The 17,078-nt window shown below is 45.2% G+C and overlaps 1 protein-coding gene across 4 annotated transcripts in view; it reads right to left on the bottom strand.

Annotated features, from left to right (window-relative positions):
* Positions 1-17,078, bottom strand: part of RNF220 (ring finger protein 220) — a gene marked incomplete at its 5' end in the record, with an annotated part of 224,695 nt that overhangs the window by 25,093 nt on the left and 182,524 nt on the right. For all 4 annotated transcript variants that reach the window (XM_082003186.1, XM_082003183.1, XM_082003184.1 and 1 more), the window contains 4 exons: positions 3,394-3,472; positions 5,241-5,296; positions 7,018-7,104; positions 8,145-8,241. In XM_082003186.1, coding sequence (XP_081859312.1) covers positions 3,394-3,472; positions 5,241-5,296; positions 7,018-7,104; positions 8,145-8,241 — 319 coding nt within the window. The remainder of the gene's footprint in view (positions 1-3,393; positions 3,473-5,240; positions 5,297-7,017; positions 7,105-8,144; positions 8,242-17,078) is intronic.

The following is a 17,078-nucleotide window of genomic DNA, read 5'->3' as shown; positions in this document are numbered from 1 at the left end:
GAGTGTCACACTGGCTGAGCTCTGCCTGTCTGCTGAAGACCCCAGACACCATCTTTGCAGTGGCTGGGGTCTTCAGCAGACAGGCAGAGCTCAGCCGGTGTGACGCTCCTTTATCCCTCCCCATGAGCTTTCAGCACCTCAGGGTGTCTCCCAGACGCCTCATGTTGGTGACACTAGAAAAGCTCAGCAGGGCTGAGACATCCCTTAGTGTTGGGAAGGAAACACGGGACCAGTACCACCTCTCTCATTACCTGTGGCTGCTATCTGAAGTTCAATGCAATGCAGACAAGGTCAGTGGTGAGAAACCTGCCTGAGCTACCAAGAACCTGGCACAGCTGCAAAGGAAAGCTGGGACCAGCACCATGTCTCATTACCTGCGGCTGCCATCTGAAGTTCAACACAACACAGACAAGGTCAACCTGGCCAAGCTACCGATGACCTGACATGGCACAAGGAGCAGGGCAACAAATGCAGATTTACCCCAAGACCCACCTAGTTCTACATGCAAGAGACTCCTCCATGAAAACCTAGGTTCAGCTGTGTGCCAAAAAGAGGACCACTTGCTGTACTGTATTAACAGATTAAAAAACAAACAAAACCACACCGCTCTCCTTGCCTAGACTTATTTTTGGAGGAGGGGAGGGGGAAGGAACGTCATTCTTATGAGCGAAGGATCAATACACGGATCGCTGCTAACTCCATTAGCCACTGCTCTAAATGGAGAGCACAGCTGACACAGGTGGTAAGCCATGTGCTTCTGGACAATTTTAAAAATGCTAATCAGATGCTACATGGGGTTTAACATGCCAATCAATAATGCTCAGATTTAAAGGCAAAAATTAAAGTTAGAAACAATGGAGTAAAGTGATGCTGCCAAAAACTTCCTGTAAGCACCACCCAAAACAAGAAAAATGAAACCAATTTAGCTCCAGATTAAGAAACAGGAACTAGAGATGAATCAATTTAGCCTGTTGGGCTGGGTCGCTATATATCATGGCTCAGCAGTGGAGTGGGAAGCAGCCAGACAGTGTGAAACCCTTCCCCCTCCTTTTCTGTAGGCTTCTAGCTCTGATCCCTGTTATCAATTAATTTAACAGCACCCCTCTACACAGACAAGCACACAGAACATTCAGGCTCCTCAAAATGCAGGACAGAAACTATTTATCATGCACAAATCTCAAAGGAAAGGAGATTAAAAAAAAAGGCACCCAGGAATTCTCCCCCTGAAACACCATCTTGCTTTCTGAACCTTGGTAAAATAATGCACCTTAAATAAAAATCTCTCCCTGCTACTTTCAAAAATATCAACGTTATTGGAAAGACTCAGCAAGACACTTAAGGCTTTTCCTGCAATTTCTATTGGGTTTTGCTGACTTTTCGCACCTTTAGTAGAACTGAGGCTTTAGAGGGGCAAGGTTATTGTGGAGCATGCACACATGCACGCGCACACACACATACACACTCCCCCCACTTCACAGCAGCGTTAGCACAAGTGCTGTTTGGAAAGGATTCTGGGATCTTTCCAAAGGTGCTAGCTAAAGCCTCTTTGATCAGATTATTAAAGCTATGTCAATTTTATCACTTGAGCTCAAGTGTTCTGGAAAATGTCAAATCCTTTCAGCTCCTGCAGTTTAAAGATTTTCAATAGGAGTGGATCTGGGAGGGTGGAGGGCTGCTGGGCTGACAGGCAGGAGGCCCAAAGGGAAGCCGAGACAGAGGCTGACAGATTAGGACAGAAGGGATGAGTCCTTGCCACCAAGACAGCATGCAACGGTTGGCTCACTCTAAGGACAAAGTTGCTTCTGCACTGACCTGCGAGCTCCCAAACTCAGTGGTCCTTGGCTAAAGTCTGCTCACTGAGCAGCATTGAACAGCAGACTGCCCACATTTGGGACATGCTAATAAAAAGCCTTGTAAAAAGGAAAGTGCCGAGACAGCAAAGCAGTGTTCAAGTTTCCTCTGCAGCAGGGAGTTTTCCCAGTTAACCCCTGACTGTGAACATACGCTTTGCCAGGCTGCCTGAACTGTCAGAGATCCCAAAATGGGACAGGGACACAACCTCCCAAGTCAGAACCAGGGGCAGGTGGAGAACAAACTACATTAAAAAAAATACTTTCTGTAATGTCAGCTTAACACTACCACCAGATTTTTTCCCCATCCCAAATTACCAGTGGACCTCATCCCCAAATGTAAATGCCATCTGTTTAAAACCCACAATTACCTCATTGCATCCGCCTCATTCAGGCTGTTTTGTCTCTCACTTGATCTTGGGTCAACATTTTGTGACAAGCAATAATCAACTTAAAACAGTGCCCCATCCCAATTAATGCAGTCCATGGCAGCAGCGAAGAGCCTGTAGTTTTAGGCCTGAATCATCATATTTGCCTAAACAGTAAGTCACCCTACCAGTGTGTGGAAGGAGGCTAGGGACAGAAGTTGTCAGTCAAATGCACAGTGCAGAGAAAACCATGTTTCTATCTCAAACTAGGCTGCAGGATATCCAGCGAGGAGCAAGGGACAGGAAAGGAGATGGCCAGGAGCCCCTACACTGTTGTATATTCAAACACCGAGACTTAAGCTTCTGAATCACCTGGAAGGGCTGCAGGTAAAAAACTCAGGAAGAGACATTATTCCTATTAGCAACTGTACAAAGGTGAAATCTGGCTTTTAAGGGAAAAGAAATTCCCTCAGCGAGGCTTCTGACAAGTTACAGGGCTGCTGGGATTCCCTTTTACTGGAGAGATGGAAGATGGAACATGGCTCCACGGAGAAAACAGAATAGAGACCACGTGAAGGACTGCCCTCAAAAACAAAGATACAACAATAAGGTAACTTCTCCAGTTAAAGCAGGATCCTCGGATACATTGATAGCAGAAATCTTGCAGAGGGAGGGGGGGAAAAAAAAAAAAAAAATCAAAGTACAGCTTGACAAGCTAATTGCTTTTGTCAAGTTAAAGTGGGTTTGAATCTTCACCTCCTGTCCAAAGTCCCAGCTCTAGTCTAGGCTGTTATGCACCACACAACATGTTTGAAAACCCACCATAACTAGAAAATGGTGGAAAGCATGGATATATCTATTTACATATTTTAAAAGAAGGCAATCTGCAGTGGAAAAGCCCTTTGGAAGCTGTGCTCTATTCCTTATCACTGGGTACCTGCCCACACAGATCTCTGCAGGAGAACTCCCCAAAGGCCCTCTGTGGACACAGCAGCAGCAAGTCAGGATACCAACAGCTCCAAGTCCAGGCTTCATGTTGGAGCACAACTTCCCTTCTCAGTGGTAAAAGCTTCAAATATGCCTACTCTCAGACTAGCACTGCTTCTGGGAACACCAGATGGGACTCTATGGCTCCTTAAAACAAGAAAAATTAAAGCTATCCATTTTACACTCACTTCTCAATGTCACTGTTCTTACAGGTCTTCTGCATGGTCTCCTGTTTACTGCTTTCACCATTACTCGTTGAAGGCATTTCTGTTGAGGGAAGAACAGCCAAATTAGTAAGAGAACATCTGATCATTGCAAAGAAATAGTCTGAGCGAGTTACGGTTTCAGAAGCAGAGGACCCCAATGAGTCATTTTCATGCTGATTCTTGGAAAGAGAGAAGAGACCGATGCTACGTGTCCCTGTCTGGCAGGGAGGCCCTCTCTCTGGACAGCATGCTTCTATGATTTGGGAATGATGATACAACCCCTAACGTTTCTCCACTTCATACTGACTGACCCTCAGATGTACCAGTTGTTTAAGCCAGGATTTAATTCAGACAGGTTTGATACAGCTGCTATGCCAAAGTGTTCTTCTAGGAAGGTGGGTCTGGAGCAAATCCACCCAGCCCAGACCCTGCTTGTAGCTTCTCCCTTTTTCTGAGATCCCTCAGACAGAGAGAAGAATATATGCCAGGTAACTAGTATGACCGAACAGTCTGCTCATAGCTCTCCTAGTACTAGTTCCATGGCTTCTCCCAGCACTGGAGGGGGTGTGAGTGATCAGTTGGAGATGAGCCAGATGAACTGTCCTGGGGCTAGCCCTTGGGCTGTAGGTTCAGCACCGTAGCTTCAGGTAAAAGGTACGAAGAAAAAAGCTCATAGCAAGTGCCATCAGGGCTGCTTCCTCATCACCTCTGTGGCTGTAGTTACTGGAGCTGAACACACCTACAAGCGAGTGCTCCTACATCACAGAAAATAAATGTGATTGCCTATCCCACAGAAGAAAATGCCTGCGATAGATATCCTATGTTCTCCATTTAATCATCATGCCCTTGGCAAAACTGGTTCTACTCACCCACCCCCCCTCCACTGGCAAGCAGTTATGTCTTGTAGGTACTTTCAAGGCTGCGAATCAAATGCGAATCAAATGCCCAAAGCATTACAGTAACAGAACAGGGAACAAAATCATTGGGACAAGTCTCTTCAGGTCGCTGAGCTTCATTTTCCTTCCTAAGGGAGCTGGAGCAGCACTGCCCAACTCTGGAAATGGATTTGGCATCTACAGCTGGAAAGCGCCAGGTTTTATTATTCTCATATTTCCACTAGGTTGCTGTTTACACTTCCAGCGCTGCTGGCATTAAATAAAAAAACCCAGCAGTTGAATGGGTTTAATACCCCCCGCTTAATGCTATGAGCTTTCAAGTAATGCACGCAAAGGTACAATTTCACATTCACTCGTTTGCTCCGGCGTCTCAACTACAGGTCATGAAGCAGGACAGAACCTAGAGTTCCCACTCTAAAGGTGCAGGCTTCAGAGCTGCAGGATTTTCTTGCCATACAGAGGCCAGCAAGGACAAGACCTATCCAACAGATCATGATACAAGACTCTAGGATACCCTTTTAAAGAAGGGAAGATAAGAAAGCAGTTGAAAAAAACCCCAAGCAACAGGTGCCTGTGTAGTTTAAACCCCCAACAGCTGAACACCACCATGACATAGTCAAGCTCTGATAGCTCCCTCTGTGATACAGCAGTTTGTCTTTTAGGAACACAACAGCAAGTCAATCCAACCCCTATCTCTTATCGCCATACCAGTTAAGGTTGCATTTTTGGGAACTCCCCCAGCTGCCAGTGACTACAGTTAATTGTGCTGTAAAGTTTCAAAAAGATAGTGTGATTGTATGTGCATGCATATATGGTGGTACTGTGCAAGATCATTTGTAACTACCATCTGCCTAATTACTGACAATCAGATATGGAGTATCTATCTGCCCTCCTGTACCATACAAATTAATAATTTACAAGTTCAACACTCACCGTCGCTGGCCCATTTAGAAAACTCCGGTGTTATTCGAGTACTGGGTGTGCCACCACTAAAAGAGAAAAGGACAGAATGCTTAGGCCTGAGTATGGAAAATCTTGCTACTCAGGACAAGCTACCGCTTCTACCCACCACTTCTCTCTCAATACTTCTATCCATCAGTCTAGGCTTCAAAATGTGAGTGGCTGGCCTGCTGCAGGAGGTGTTTTTGTGTTAGTCCACACTTCCACCGATGTTCTTCCAACGTGTGCATCTAGCTGTGACCTCTGCTGAATCACACAGGGGTTGTGATGCTGACTGAAGGCTTGGGATTCAAACAGCACCTGTGACCTAAGGCTCATTTTTGCATACACAATTTCAAAGATGAAAGCCTTACTCGTGAACAGAAATCCTCTGTGTTGCAATAGCTTCTCCCTTTAGGAATAACTTCACACCTTCATAAGCCCCACCTTTTCCATCTTCCCATTTGAAGAACAGCAGCATTGAAGTACAGACAACTCCTAACCCTGTCAATTCACTTGTGAGCCAGTAAACAGATTGCAAGAGAAAGGAATCTTCTGAGCAGGCTGCACACCTGTGACTGTATAACATTTTAGCTCTATGTGCTAAGACAGTTGCACTCAAAAAGTAACATAGGCTCATGCTTCACAGTATCAGCTACCCTACTGCATTTCTACGGAAACTTGCCACAATTTCAAAGTGCTTTTACAAGTAATACCACTTCTCCTGTTTAAGAGATGGGCAAACAAGTCCAGCAGACATGCAAGGACCTTGCCCAAACAGCAAAACGATGTCTTAGGTGCAAGCCACATGAAGGAACTGGGTCTCTCAGGCTCAGGGCCTCAGTCGTCTCACCAAGCACTGAGTGTCCACAGCCACTGATAAGGGATACCCTGATACCCTCCTGCTACACCACCACTGTCCTGGCTGTGAAGGAACTTCAGCATCTTTGAGGCTCTGCCTATGGACTAGCATGGTTAGCAAAATATCAAACGGACCAATGGTTTGGATCCAGTGTGGCAAATGCCACATTTCTATGGAGTGGAACCTAATTTTGAACTAGCATTTGTGACAGGCTAAGCAGTAAGAAAACTTCATTTCACTGCTCTATCAATCACTTCAACCTTGACCTCAGAGGATCACTCAGTGAAAGAGATAGAGGGGTAATTTAAGCCCTGTTTTATGCAGGGCAGAGGGCTTAGAAAGCAATCCTAGCTCCCTGTTAAGACTCATTTTACTTGCCTGAAATGCTTCCCCAAGTGCCCTGAACACTGGCTGCCTACATTCTCCACATATGTCTGTGGGCAGAGCACACATCCTGCCCCAACCCCAGAGCCGAATGCAGAAGGATTAGTTTGTGTACCCACGACACATAATGCAATGAAATCATACTCTGGGTGCCAGACTCCTAATGTGCCAAACAAGATTTGGATGGCATCACGTTATACTACTAAGAGGCCACATTTCATCATGAAGCAAGATGACGCAGAAGGCCTTAGTACAGCAGTTTCCCCAGCACCAGAATTCACCTTCTGGCCAGCACTTTTCAGGGAGAAGACAGCACTGGCTGGGCAGTGGAGTGGTTAAGGGACAGAAGAGTGTGCAGGGAGGCTTTATGAGGCTGCACGGGTAGAAATGGAGACTCACCTGTCACACTATGCTTCTTTGTAAGTCTCTCTCATTGCAACCCTTGCGCTCAAGTGAACAGGTATTTTCCACAAATTGAGATTCCCCAAAAGTAATAAAAGCAAATTAGAAAGGCACAGTACTTACTTTAAAACAGCACCTCGGAGCGCCTCCCTCTCTTTGGCTTCACCTGGCTCTTCCCCAGTGCAAGGGATAACGTCTGCCTCTGTGTACCTGAGCACAAGGGGTTAAGGAACATAGCACCTTGCTGCAGATAGTGGAAAGGCTTTTGAGATGGTTAGGACACTATCTGGGATACAGAACAAATTCATTCCAACGGGGAACACCTCAAAAGAAGAGGGACTGGTATCCATGGAGGGGCCTGCTTTTAAATTCTGGATTAAAGCTGTATTTCAGGTGGAAAGAAACAGAAAAGTCTTTTGTCAGCAAGATGATGCCACGGCCTCTTAGAAGGGGAAAACCACTTCTGCAACCTCTGCAAGCCTACCTTGCACAATTCCACTATTTCTGTTTGAGGTACAGAGATCTTTTACCAGCTAAGGGTTGGGGCTTCAGTCTTAAAGGCTAGTACAGATTTCAATAAAATCTAATTCTATAGATATATAATTCCCTTCATCACAGCTAAGTCAACGTCTGCCTAATACCCTTGCAGGAATTCCTCCTTCATGGCTGCTACAGCTGCTGCAGGGCAGAAGTCTGCCCACAGCTCTCCCAGAGCTGTGTCTGAAGAGCCTGGCTCACAGATGGAGAAGCTCCCAAAAACTGCCCTTAATGATAGTTCTGCCCACGAACTGTCTAATGAAAGGAAAAAAATCAGTCTCTCAGAGAAGCAGGTGAATAGTGCTTGAAATGTTTCCTGCACAAAACCCCTGAAAACAAAGGTGTGTCGTGTGGAAAATAAACTCAGTTCCTACCCAGGAAGCAGGAAAAGCTATCCATATGGAAGAAACCTGGAAGGAGACAACAGATTGCTTATGAAACAGAATAGGGAAACATTAACTTTGATCTCCTGCAGTGTCTCCTTCAGACTTCACCAACTGGGTCTGAAGTAGTGCTGCATCAACAGAAGGATCTCAAAGGGAATAACTGGGAATCCCTCCTAGTTCAAATAACATGGTAACTGAGAAGGTGGTGTCATTACCAGTAGGGCTGGACACAGATTATCCACCACTACCCAGGGCAGTGCTATATGAAAGCTAGCTGAAGATGCACCTCTAGGTTCCCCCTCTGCAAGAGCCCTTCAAAAACGATACTGTGGTTTCCCGTATTCAAGTGTGTCGTCTCCATCCACATCCAGGTCAGCGTCGCTGTCTGGATTCTCCTTGCCACTGCACATGATAAACCCAGAACCTGAAAGAAAATAAAACATGTAGATGAGCATTTGAATTGGACCTGAAGTGTAGGAGATCTCCTAAGGATGGTGTGATAGCACTAGCCTGCAGGCTGTCCTTTACTCTTAAAGGTACCATCTCCAGAGACTGCACAGAAAACACTCACAGAAATGCTCTAGTTTCCTGGATTTTATGCTCTAAAATGCCCCTCAACACTGAAAATGAAACATTCTTGACTTTTTGCTCTCCACATGAGTTATTTTAAAGTTGAAGGCACTGGAAAGGTCTCTCTCAAAGGCAGGAAAAAATGAAGCAAAACAGGGAAGACTGATTTTTCATAGAAGTGGTTAACACAAAAAATACACTACTAACAGTTAAGAGAAGGCCACAGGGACATTCTGAATTAGTCCTTAATTCAGATGCAGAAGGCAGGCAGAAGCTAAAATACAATTAGAAATACCTTTTTCTTTTTTAAATGCATTTAGTCATGGCTTAGATTTTTACAATATAAAACACTGAAGAATAGTGCACCTGTTTCTAGGACAGGGGGGAAAAAAAAACCCCAAACCAATCAGACTCCACAGTCATTAACAAGCACCTCTTGTGTGAGCAAATTCCAGTGCAAGTCAAAAAGAGTCCTGCACTTCCAACACAGGTGGATCAGGCACGAGCCCGGTCCCAATTCCAGCAGGAAGCAAGCATAAACAGTTCCACCTGATGCTGAACTATGTAACAACTGCAACTGCCACTTTCTAACAATATAAATTTATTTTGGTTCTCAAGCACTTTGTTGACTGTGTTATTACTGATTATAAACAGGCTTCTTCTAACTGAATCTGCACACAAACACTTACAAAGATGAACCACATTGTATTTGGTGCCTAAGGTTTACCAATAGAAGGGAAACTAAGGAACATATTTACTCTTTAGGAGATCTAACACTGGATATGCTCTCTCCCATGACACTGGAAATTAAGCAAAGATCTCCTGAATCCTAGGGTGGTGCAAGGTCCTCAGTTGTGTTCAGTTCTGCAGCAGATCTACGCTGTTTGGGGACATAAGCTATGCAGATAGAAATTTGATCCCTCTGGCTGCCTCCAGTATGCACCTCCACTTAGCATCCCACTGTCCAGACAGCGAGGGTACCTGCTGGAGCCTGCAGGACCTGGCACATCCAGATGGCTGGTGACCTCAGTCTGTGGCTAGACTAAGGATCACATCCCACCCGCAAACACTGAAAGACTAAGGTAGATGTAACCTTGGCTTTGTAGAAATGCCCGAAAGCGGGTACATTTCTGCCCTGTGAAAGTGGTTCTAAATGCAAAAAGACAGGCTAAAATTATCATAGAAACACTGAATATATGGTGCATGTCTGAAGAATGAGGACATTCCCAAGGGTTAGGGTAGCCCTTTTAGCGCTACAGATGTCCGAGTCTGTTCATCCCACTGGGCTCTCACCAGCACACTTACACAAGCTTGTGCTGTCAGCAGCAAACTTGCACTTTTTCAGCCCAGGAGAGTAAGCTATATTTCTAACGGTCTGCACCTGTGCAGAGCAGGGCAAGGCGAAGGTCTCATTTCCAAGGACACCATGCAGACAGTTCTTCACTGTCGCTCTCTAGGAACGGATGCTCTTGCTGATTCATTAAGCCCCCAATAAAATTTGTTTATATGGATTTGATATTTCTCTTCCCTGAATATAAAGAAGGTCCTTAACAAGTGATAACCGTAGCATGACAATGATTTTAAGACTAACCTTTCCCTAGAATCATAAACCACCTTTTACTTCAAAGTAATTGCCAGCCTTAATTTTTAGCAGAGGTAACAAAACTATCACTGACAATACAGCATCCACCGTCTGCGGCAGGTGCTGCAGGAGCCATGCTTGTAGGTCAGCTCTGCAGTGTCACTGGGGCAGCCCTCTTCCAGCAGACCCCTTTTAAAGTCTTTTACATACTGGCTGCACACTGCCAGCCAACACATGTTCAGTTCATCACAAGGTTTGGGAGAAGATTTAGAGGAGTAAGAGACACCTGTCAAAGAAGCTGGATAGTCTTCCAAAGCTGCCTTGAAAGTCGCAGTGGGCAATGGGGTGGTAATTTACAGGCATGGCATTTAACCTGCAGTAACACCATCCCCTGCACCTGGCATTGCTTTAGCCCATCACTTCTCAAAGGCCATAAACTTTGGGACACATAGCTCTTCATTTTTCTTGTAGCTGGGGAAAACACAAATCATGCAAAGCTGGAGCTGTGACTTGGCCAGTCCCAGAGGTGATCTGAACATTAGCCAGACAATGAATACTTGGAGTAAGTGCCTTGGGCCGTGGGGGGAAGTATCCAAAAGAGCGAATGGAAGGAGCGTGGGACCGCTCCCCTGTGTTCCCCCCCTCTGTAAGGATGCCAAGCATACAGCAAACATGCACCTTTCCATCAATTTTGTTTCCAAGTGACTCAAACCAACTAGTGGTTTATGGTTAGAGCTTAAGAAAAGAAGATCTGCTTACTGTGATACAATTTACAAATATTAAAGCGTCTTGACTTCAGAATCCTGGTGTCCTTGCTCTTAAAACCTTTGTACTTAAGAAAATCCCCTTTACGTCTGAAAGGAAAATACTCCAGAGCTTTTGCTGAATCTAGCTCTAGAATAGGAACCACTGCACTACCAACAGAGTGCCATCCTCCCTACACAAGGAGAGTACAGGGGAAAGGTTTGGACAGTATGTGTCACGGTAACAGATACACACTGGCATGATCTGATACAGCATTTCAGTCAGAGAGGAGGGCACAGCAGAGAAGGTCACAGGTTAAGATGAGGGGCAGGAGAAGGGTAAATTTTCCTTTCTGATCAAATGAGGACTCTCAGGCCAAGGACTAAAGGAGGCCACAATAAGGTGATCAAACTCTCAGATTTTCACCAAATATGGACTTTTTTTTTTTAACATGACCAAAAGCAGACCATTGCAATTTGGTACAAAAACGATTCAAAAACTGTATGCCAAACAAAGTAACCTTCATGAACCCAGAAAAGACTTTGAATATAAGCTGTGCTATCGCAGTTTTAGGACTTCAGAGGCTACTTAAAAAAAAAAAAAGAAAAAGAAAAAAAAGAAAAAATCCAGAAAACGCGTTTCCAATGTGAATCAAAGGGTCCAAAAATCCTGGCACTGTCACTGCACGCAAGAAAACACCAAAGAACAGGGTACAAAGCTCGGCCCAGCATCACCTGCAGAGAGAATGGCCTGCCCCTGGCATCCTAATGCCCTTTCGTCTGCAGCAGGAATGGATTTTGAGGCCAGTTCCGGCAGGCTGAGGTTTGGTGCCACAATTTCAACCTGACCCTCCTTATCTAACTTCCTGGGGTTGCTTCCATGCACAAAGCCAGTGAAAACACCCACGCAGCTGTTCAAATATTTGACGTCTGAACTGCTTGACATTATTCATTCATCTCAGGCTCATTGAAACCAGATTTCTGGACAAGTGCTGTTATAAATGGATTAAGAGGACCACTAAATGCAAGGAAGGCCCGATAGGATCACACCTGCTTCTCACTAACTCAGCCCAAGTGTAAAGAGGGCTCACAACTTCCAGCTCCTGCCTGCAGTGTATGTTGCCATCCAGGAGCAAGGAAAATGTGAAATGGAGTGCTGAGGGTGTCAGCAAAACGGCCTTTGTAGCAGCATTGTTTCGGACCTGCTAGAGGAGAACGGGAGCTTCCAGAAGACCCACTACCACTGCACTCGCATGATTTGCAATTCAATAGCGTACACTGGGAACGGGGAAGGGTCCCTCCAGCAAGGCTTGGCTTCCGAAGGTCGTGCAGTAATTCATGGCCATCAGCAATCCTGCCTAGAGCAGACCTCTAAACCTAGTGCTGCTAACCAGAGGTCAATGCTCACGACCAGAACTTTATCCCAATGTGTTAATAAAGTGAAAACCGACAACTGAATGTTAAGTTGTAAGTTTGACCTAGGAATTCACAAGATACGTGATCTGTTATTCACAGCAGCAGTTGCAACTCTTGCAAGGAGCGTCACCTAAGGCTTAAGGAACTAATTCCACGTGAATTTGAAAGCGCTGCTTTCAGATGATAAAAGAACAAACCAAAAAGCAGACTCGCCTATAACTTTCTCTTTCCTTGTTGAAGGTTTTTTTTGCTCTTGCCATGCATTTGGTAGGAAGCAACTGCTTGTCATACACTGCCAGCCCTGATACAATTAGCCTCCTGATGCTAAAGCAGCACAATCCTCTGACAGTCTTAATCCCAGCTGCCTCCTTAAGGTCCAGACAAACAGGAGTGAGCAGGCAGGTCAGACACTGGGGCCATTAAGCAGAGAAAAAACAAAGTTACAGCTCTGTCGCCAATCCCCATTGCTCTTGTAGCCAGGTGCTCTGACAAGCAATTCCACCACTGGTATTGAGTGGCACCTCTATAAACCCTGTGACAGTTTGGGAGACAAACTCCCCCATCAATCAGAATGTACCTATCAAGATCACTTACCTAGAGCGCCTGCCACCCTCCAGCACTGTGTACAGAGCTTTGCTTGGGCTGGCCTTGGAGCAGTCTGCCAGAATACCAATTCAACATGGTTTCTGAAAAATTTAGGTACTCTACACAAGCAACAGTGTTTCTGAAATAGGGAAGAGCTCTGTAAAGCAGAAAAAATTCACATCTGCTGCTGCCAGGCTGCAGGCACTGTCAGGCTACAGGAATCAGCTGAGCTTGAAGGAGACTTCGAAAACACGTTCCACTTCCTTCCATGTGCAGATCATTAATGGCTGGAGAGAAATCTCATCAGAAATATTTTTCTTCCCTTTTCCATAAGTTTTCATAGCACTTTGGTTTCTCCTAAACAGACCTCTATGCCTAAGCATCCTCTCTGACCTCTGCACTGCTTCTCAAATCTCACCTCCTTTGTGCAGTCCCCTCAATATCTCTCAAGTGAATGGTGGCTCAAGCTAAGATCGAGAGTCATTAACGTGATACATAAGCAGATTCACAGAACAGATAAAAGGGCATCACATTCAAGTCGCTCCTTTTCCCCATCACATTCAGTGGCAGATGGTCAAAATGACAACATATGCTGCTTCAGGTGTTGGCAGCACTGCTGGCTCCTGCGCAGGCAGGAGCTCACAGGGAGACTGGCAGGCTCAGGAGCAGAAAGGTAAGAGAAGAAGACCCGTGCAGACCCAACCTCAGCCAAATTCCATCAGTGCAGGTAGGAAAGCACAGATTTACTGTGCCCCACCTCTGCTCCTCACTCCTATCTGGGCAGGTAAGTCTGTTTTGGGGGCCAGCTGTTTGGTATACATTTAATTATCACTCCAAACAAGACCAAGGAACAAAACTAAGATGTTAGTGTTAGTACTTGCACAGTCATTATGACTGCAGCTACTAGATGCTGTTCATGCAAGAGTGTCACACTGCAGCTACTAGGTGCTGCTCATGCAGAGTATCACTCATCTGTATAGCTAGTGTCTCTCCTGTTTGGTTCCCAAGGAATGAGGGGGGTGTGTGTGTCAAATCTATATTAGAAATATTCTAGAAATAAAGAATTTTGTGTAAATTCTGTAAGTGGGTCTAAATCCAAATCCATCTCGCAGGCATGCAGCTCTACTGGGGACTGTTTTGGCTGGGAAGAGGCATTCATTCCGCTCGCAGGTAATTTACACATGTTCGGGAAAGAAGAAAAAAAGCCTCCCATAAATCTCCAGAACTGTAGCCTTTGCTAATTACACTCCTTGCAGTAACCCCCTTCTGCACAACCTCCCTTTCCAGCACGTTCACTCTATTTTCTTAACGAAATGTCATTCCTTGGCTTCTTGGAGAGTAAAAACAATGAAGGCAATAAAAGTAGTTTATGCAGACACACGGCCAGGCCTCACACACACTTCCCAAGAATGGCTCTAAACCGGGTTTATTTCATCAGCTGCTGAAGTATCCCAAACTAGTACAAAGACGACAAGGTGGCATGGGTGCTGTCTTATTTTAAAGGGCATTTGGGAAGAAAGAGAAAGCCATAAGAAATTCTTGAAAACAAGAGGAAGGCAGAGATGAGGCCATCCTGAAGAGCAGTCTTTCTGCAGACCTGTAACACTTCCCCAGCCATATTTTTGGACAGTGAAAATGCTCCCCCATTCTTTCCTAGCACAGACAGAGACAGAATAGTTCTTCTGGTGACTTTCTCAGCCTGCTGCAGAAAAAAAAATGACATTCAGAGGCCATGAAAAGCTGCTTGCAAGATGAGGGTTTCATTTCTCTGGAGCCAGATCCATTTCAAGCGAAACAGTGATTTACCTGGAAAACTGACACCCAACTGTGTCGTTATAGCGTACACCTGAAATAGCAGATGCATCCATCTGATGCCATCTATTAGCTCCCACAGAGGCACAAATGGGCTGCCAGAGACTGTCTGCTTACCAGCGTCTCAGATGCTTACAATGATCTTTGCTAACAGATCAGAGGAACAGCTGCCTTTAAAGAAAGGGGCCATATAATTTTATGACCATTAACATCATTTTGCAGCAGCATGCTGAACAAAGGGCAGGCAAGCTCTGCTGTACAGGGTAAGAGCCAGCTGCTGCAAGGCTCAGGGAAGAGTCTTCCCCACCCCTCGCAGTGCCAAGGAGTATTCCAGAGATTTCTTTTACAACCCTCCATAACCCATCAGGTGCAGATCGTGGCTGCAGAGGGGACAACGCACTTGGACCAAAGGTCAGATCTGGTGTGGCCAGTCACACATGGCTGCCTTCTAGAGCCTCACAGGCAGCGTGCACTAAGGTGAGAACAGTCTCACATCTATCTCAAAGGCTGCTCTTCAAAACCCAGAGGTGAAGTACAAAAGCAGCAGCAACAGCCATGGTCTTTGCAGTTACGGCTCGTTTTCCACAGTCAGGGAAACGTGGATCTGAAAGCTTTTTTTCCCCTGGGGAGAAGGTGGAAACAAACAAAAAAGGAAGAGGGAGAATTAAAGTAATCTTGAATCACTAAGCAGATTCACATCACTGGATCAATAAGCACCACTGACAGGGATCACAGGAATGTCGCAACTTTGCCAATAATAAAGCAGCACAGCAGAGCTTGGAGGATGACTTTTCTAAGGCAGCCGAGCATGAAGCAGCAAGGCTGGCGAACAGCTGAAAGTGACACCCCGGCTTACAGTGGGCTGCTGCCAGTGGCAAGGCTCGATGCAGTTTGCTTTAAATAATGATGAGCACAGGGATTGTATTTGTAGGGGAAAGACAGCCAAGGACTGGAAAAACCAAGGGCTAAATTTCACGGGCCAAACGCATATGTTCTTTCCCCCAAACTAATTCTTTTCTAGGCTGGAAAGAAGAAAGAAAAATCAGTGCTAATTTAATCAATTGATCAGCCTATTGATTGCAAAACTGGAGCTGCTAGTTAGCCATGTGCTGTAATGCCCTCAACTCTGAAACCACAAAACACACCATTGATTTCTTCACTTCCAGCTCCAAAACAAGAAATAAAAGCTGGGCTTTCAGCGGAAAAGCAACTTCCTCGTCCAGGGGGAAGATGCAAGCAAAGAAGAGGAGAGGCCGGGAAAAAGGGACAGGCACATCTTGCGAGGTTCAAACTGAAATTAGTTACAGATGCAGTCACGGTGTCTTGTGTAAACTCTATCGATTGGGTGGCTGACAGTCTTGGGAGCCTCCATACTAGGACAATCAATCCGGCTGCAGTGTCACCTGCCACTTTGCTGAACAGTTGACAATGCAATTATCCAGTGTGGAGGCAGGGAGTTGGCGTGTGTCAAACGCAGTTAGCCACTTTCCGGGCACTACTCGATAATGCGTTTCACCGCCGAGTGTAAGAGACGACATGTGGAGACAGAAGCTGTTTAGAGCCATTGAGACCCGTGCTCCCTTTTTCCTTTAGAAAAATCTCACTGTCCCTGCCTTAACAACTGTATTCTAAAATGCTATTAAAATCACGTCAATCAAACTATTGTGTGCTTAAGGCTGAAGTTTGACCCGAGCATCCAAGAAGTAGGTTGCAGTTCTAGCAAAGCTGCAGGCACTGGGCGGGGGGGGGGGTGGGGGGGTGGGAATCAAATGACTGTTTTAAAGCCTGGGACTTTCCAAACCAGAGCAGACAGACCACCGGAAAAATGGATTGCAGAGAACAGCTAAGCAAGTGCAGCAGACAGGACTGGAAGATCTTATGTTGCATGACTGAGATCTAGGAAAACTGAAGTTTAAAAGGATGCTGTCAACTTGAAATCCAGTCAATCTCAAAAAATTGAGCAGTTTCAGGTGCTCAACCTGCTCCCTTACTCCCCCTGCCAATTTTCACAGTAACAACTGCATTTTCTGATTTCTTTTTAATTAATTTTTCTCCTCCTTCCTCTGTTGCTGGGTGACAGACACCCCTTTTCCTCCCCCAAGTACGATACATAATATGTTCAAAAGGAGAGAATTCCCCTTCTTTCCACAGAAAATCTTTTCCCAGTTAGAGTGGCTGTTGGCATTACGTAAATCAAACCGCGGTTTAGTTAATTGTGCTCCTTTCAGCTAATGCATTCTGGCAGTTTGAGCATAAAAATTAGGTTCTTACATTTTTGCATGCACTCAAGTTAACAAAAATGTGCTATGAACAATCTCGACTTTTAACAGCTATAAGCACCATTTTTTTTTTCAGTTAAAATGATTTCTACTTAGCTGAGTCCCACTGATTATTTTGTGTTCCAAAATGAAGACAACGCTGTTCTTGAAGCATTATATAAACTTTGAACACACATGACATTGAGCATCAATTACATGGTGGGTCATGCTGGGTTTTGTACATAAAGTAGGAATTCTGTATATTTTTCTTTTTAAATCAGGTACTATTCTCATC

Source organism: Phaethon aethereus, assembly GCF_964289735.1.
Source record: "Phaethon aethereus genome assembly, chromosome: 8".
NCBI lineage: Eukaryota > Metazoa > Chordata > Aves > Phaethontiformes > Phaethontidae > Phaethon > Phaethon aethereus.
Note: the sequence above shows the minus strand (reverse complement) of the source record. Positions and strands in the feature narration are given on the sequence as shown.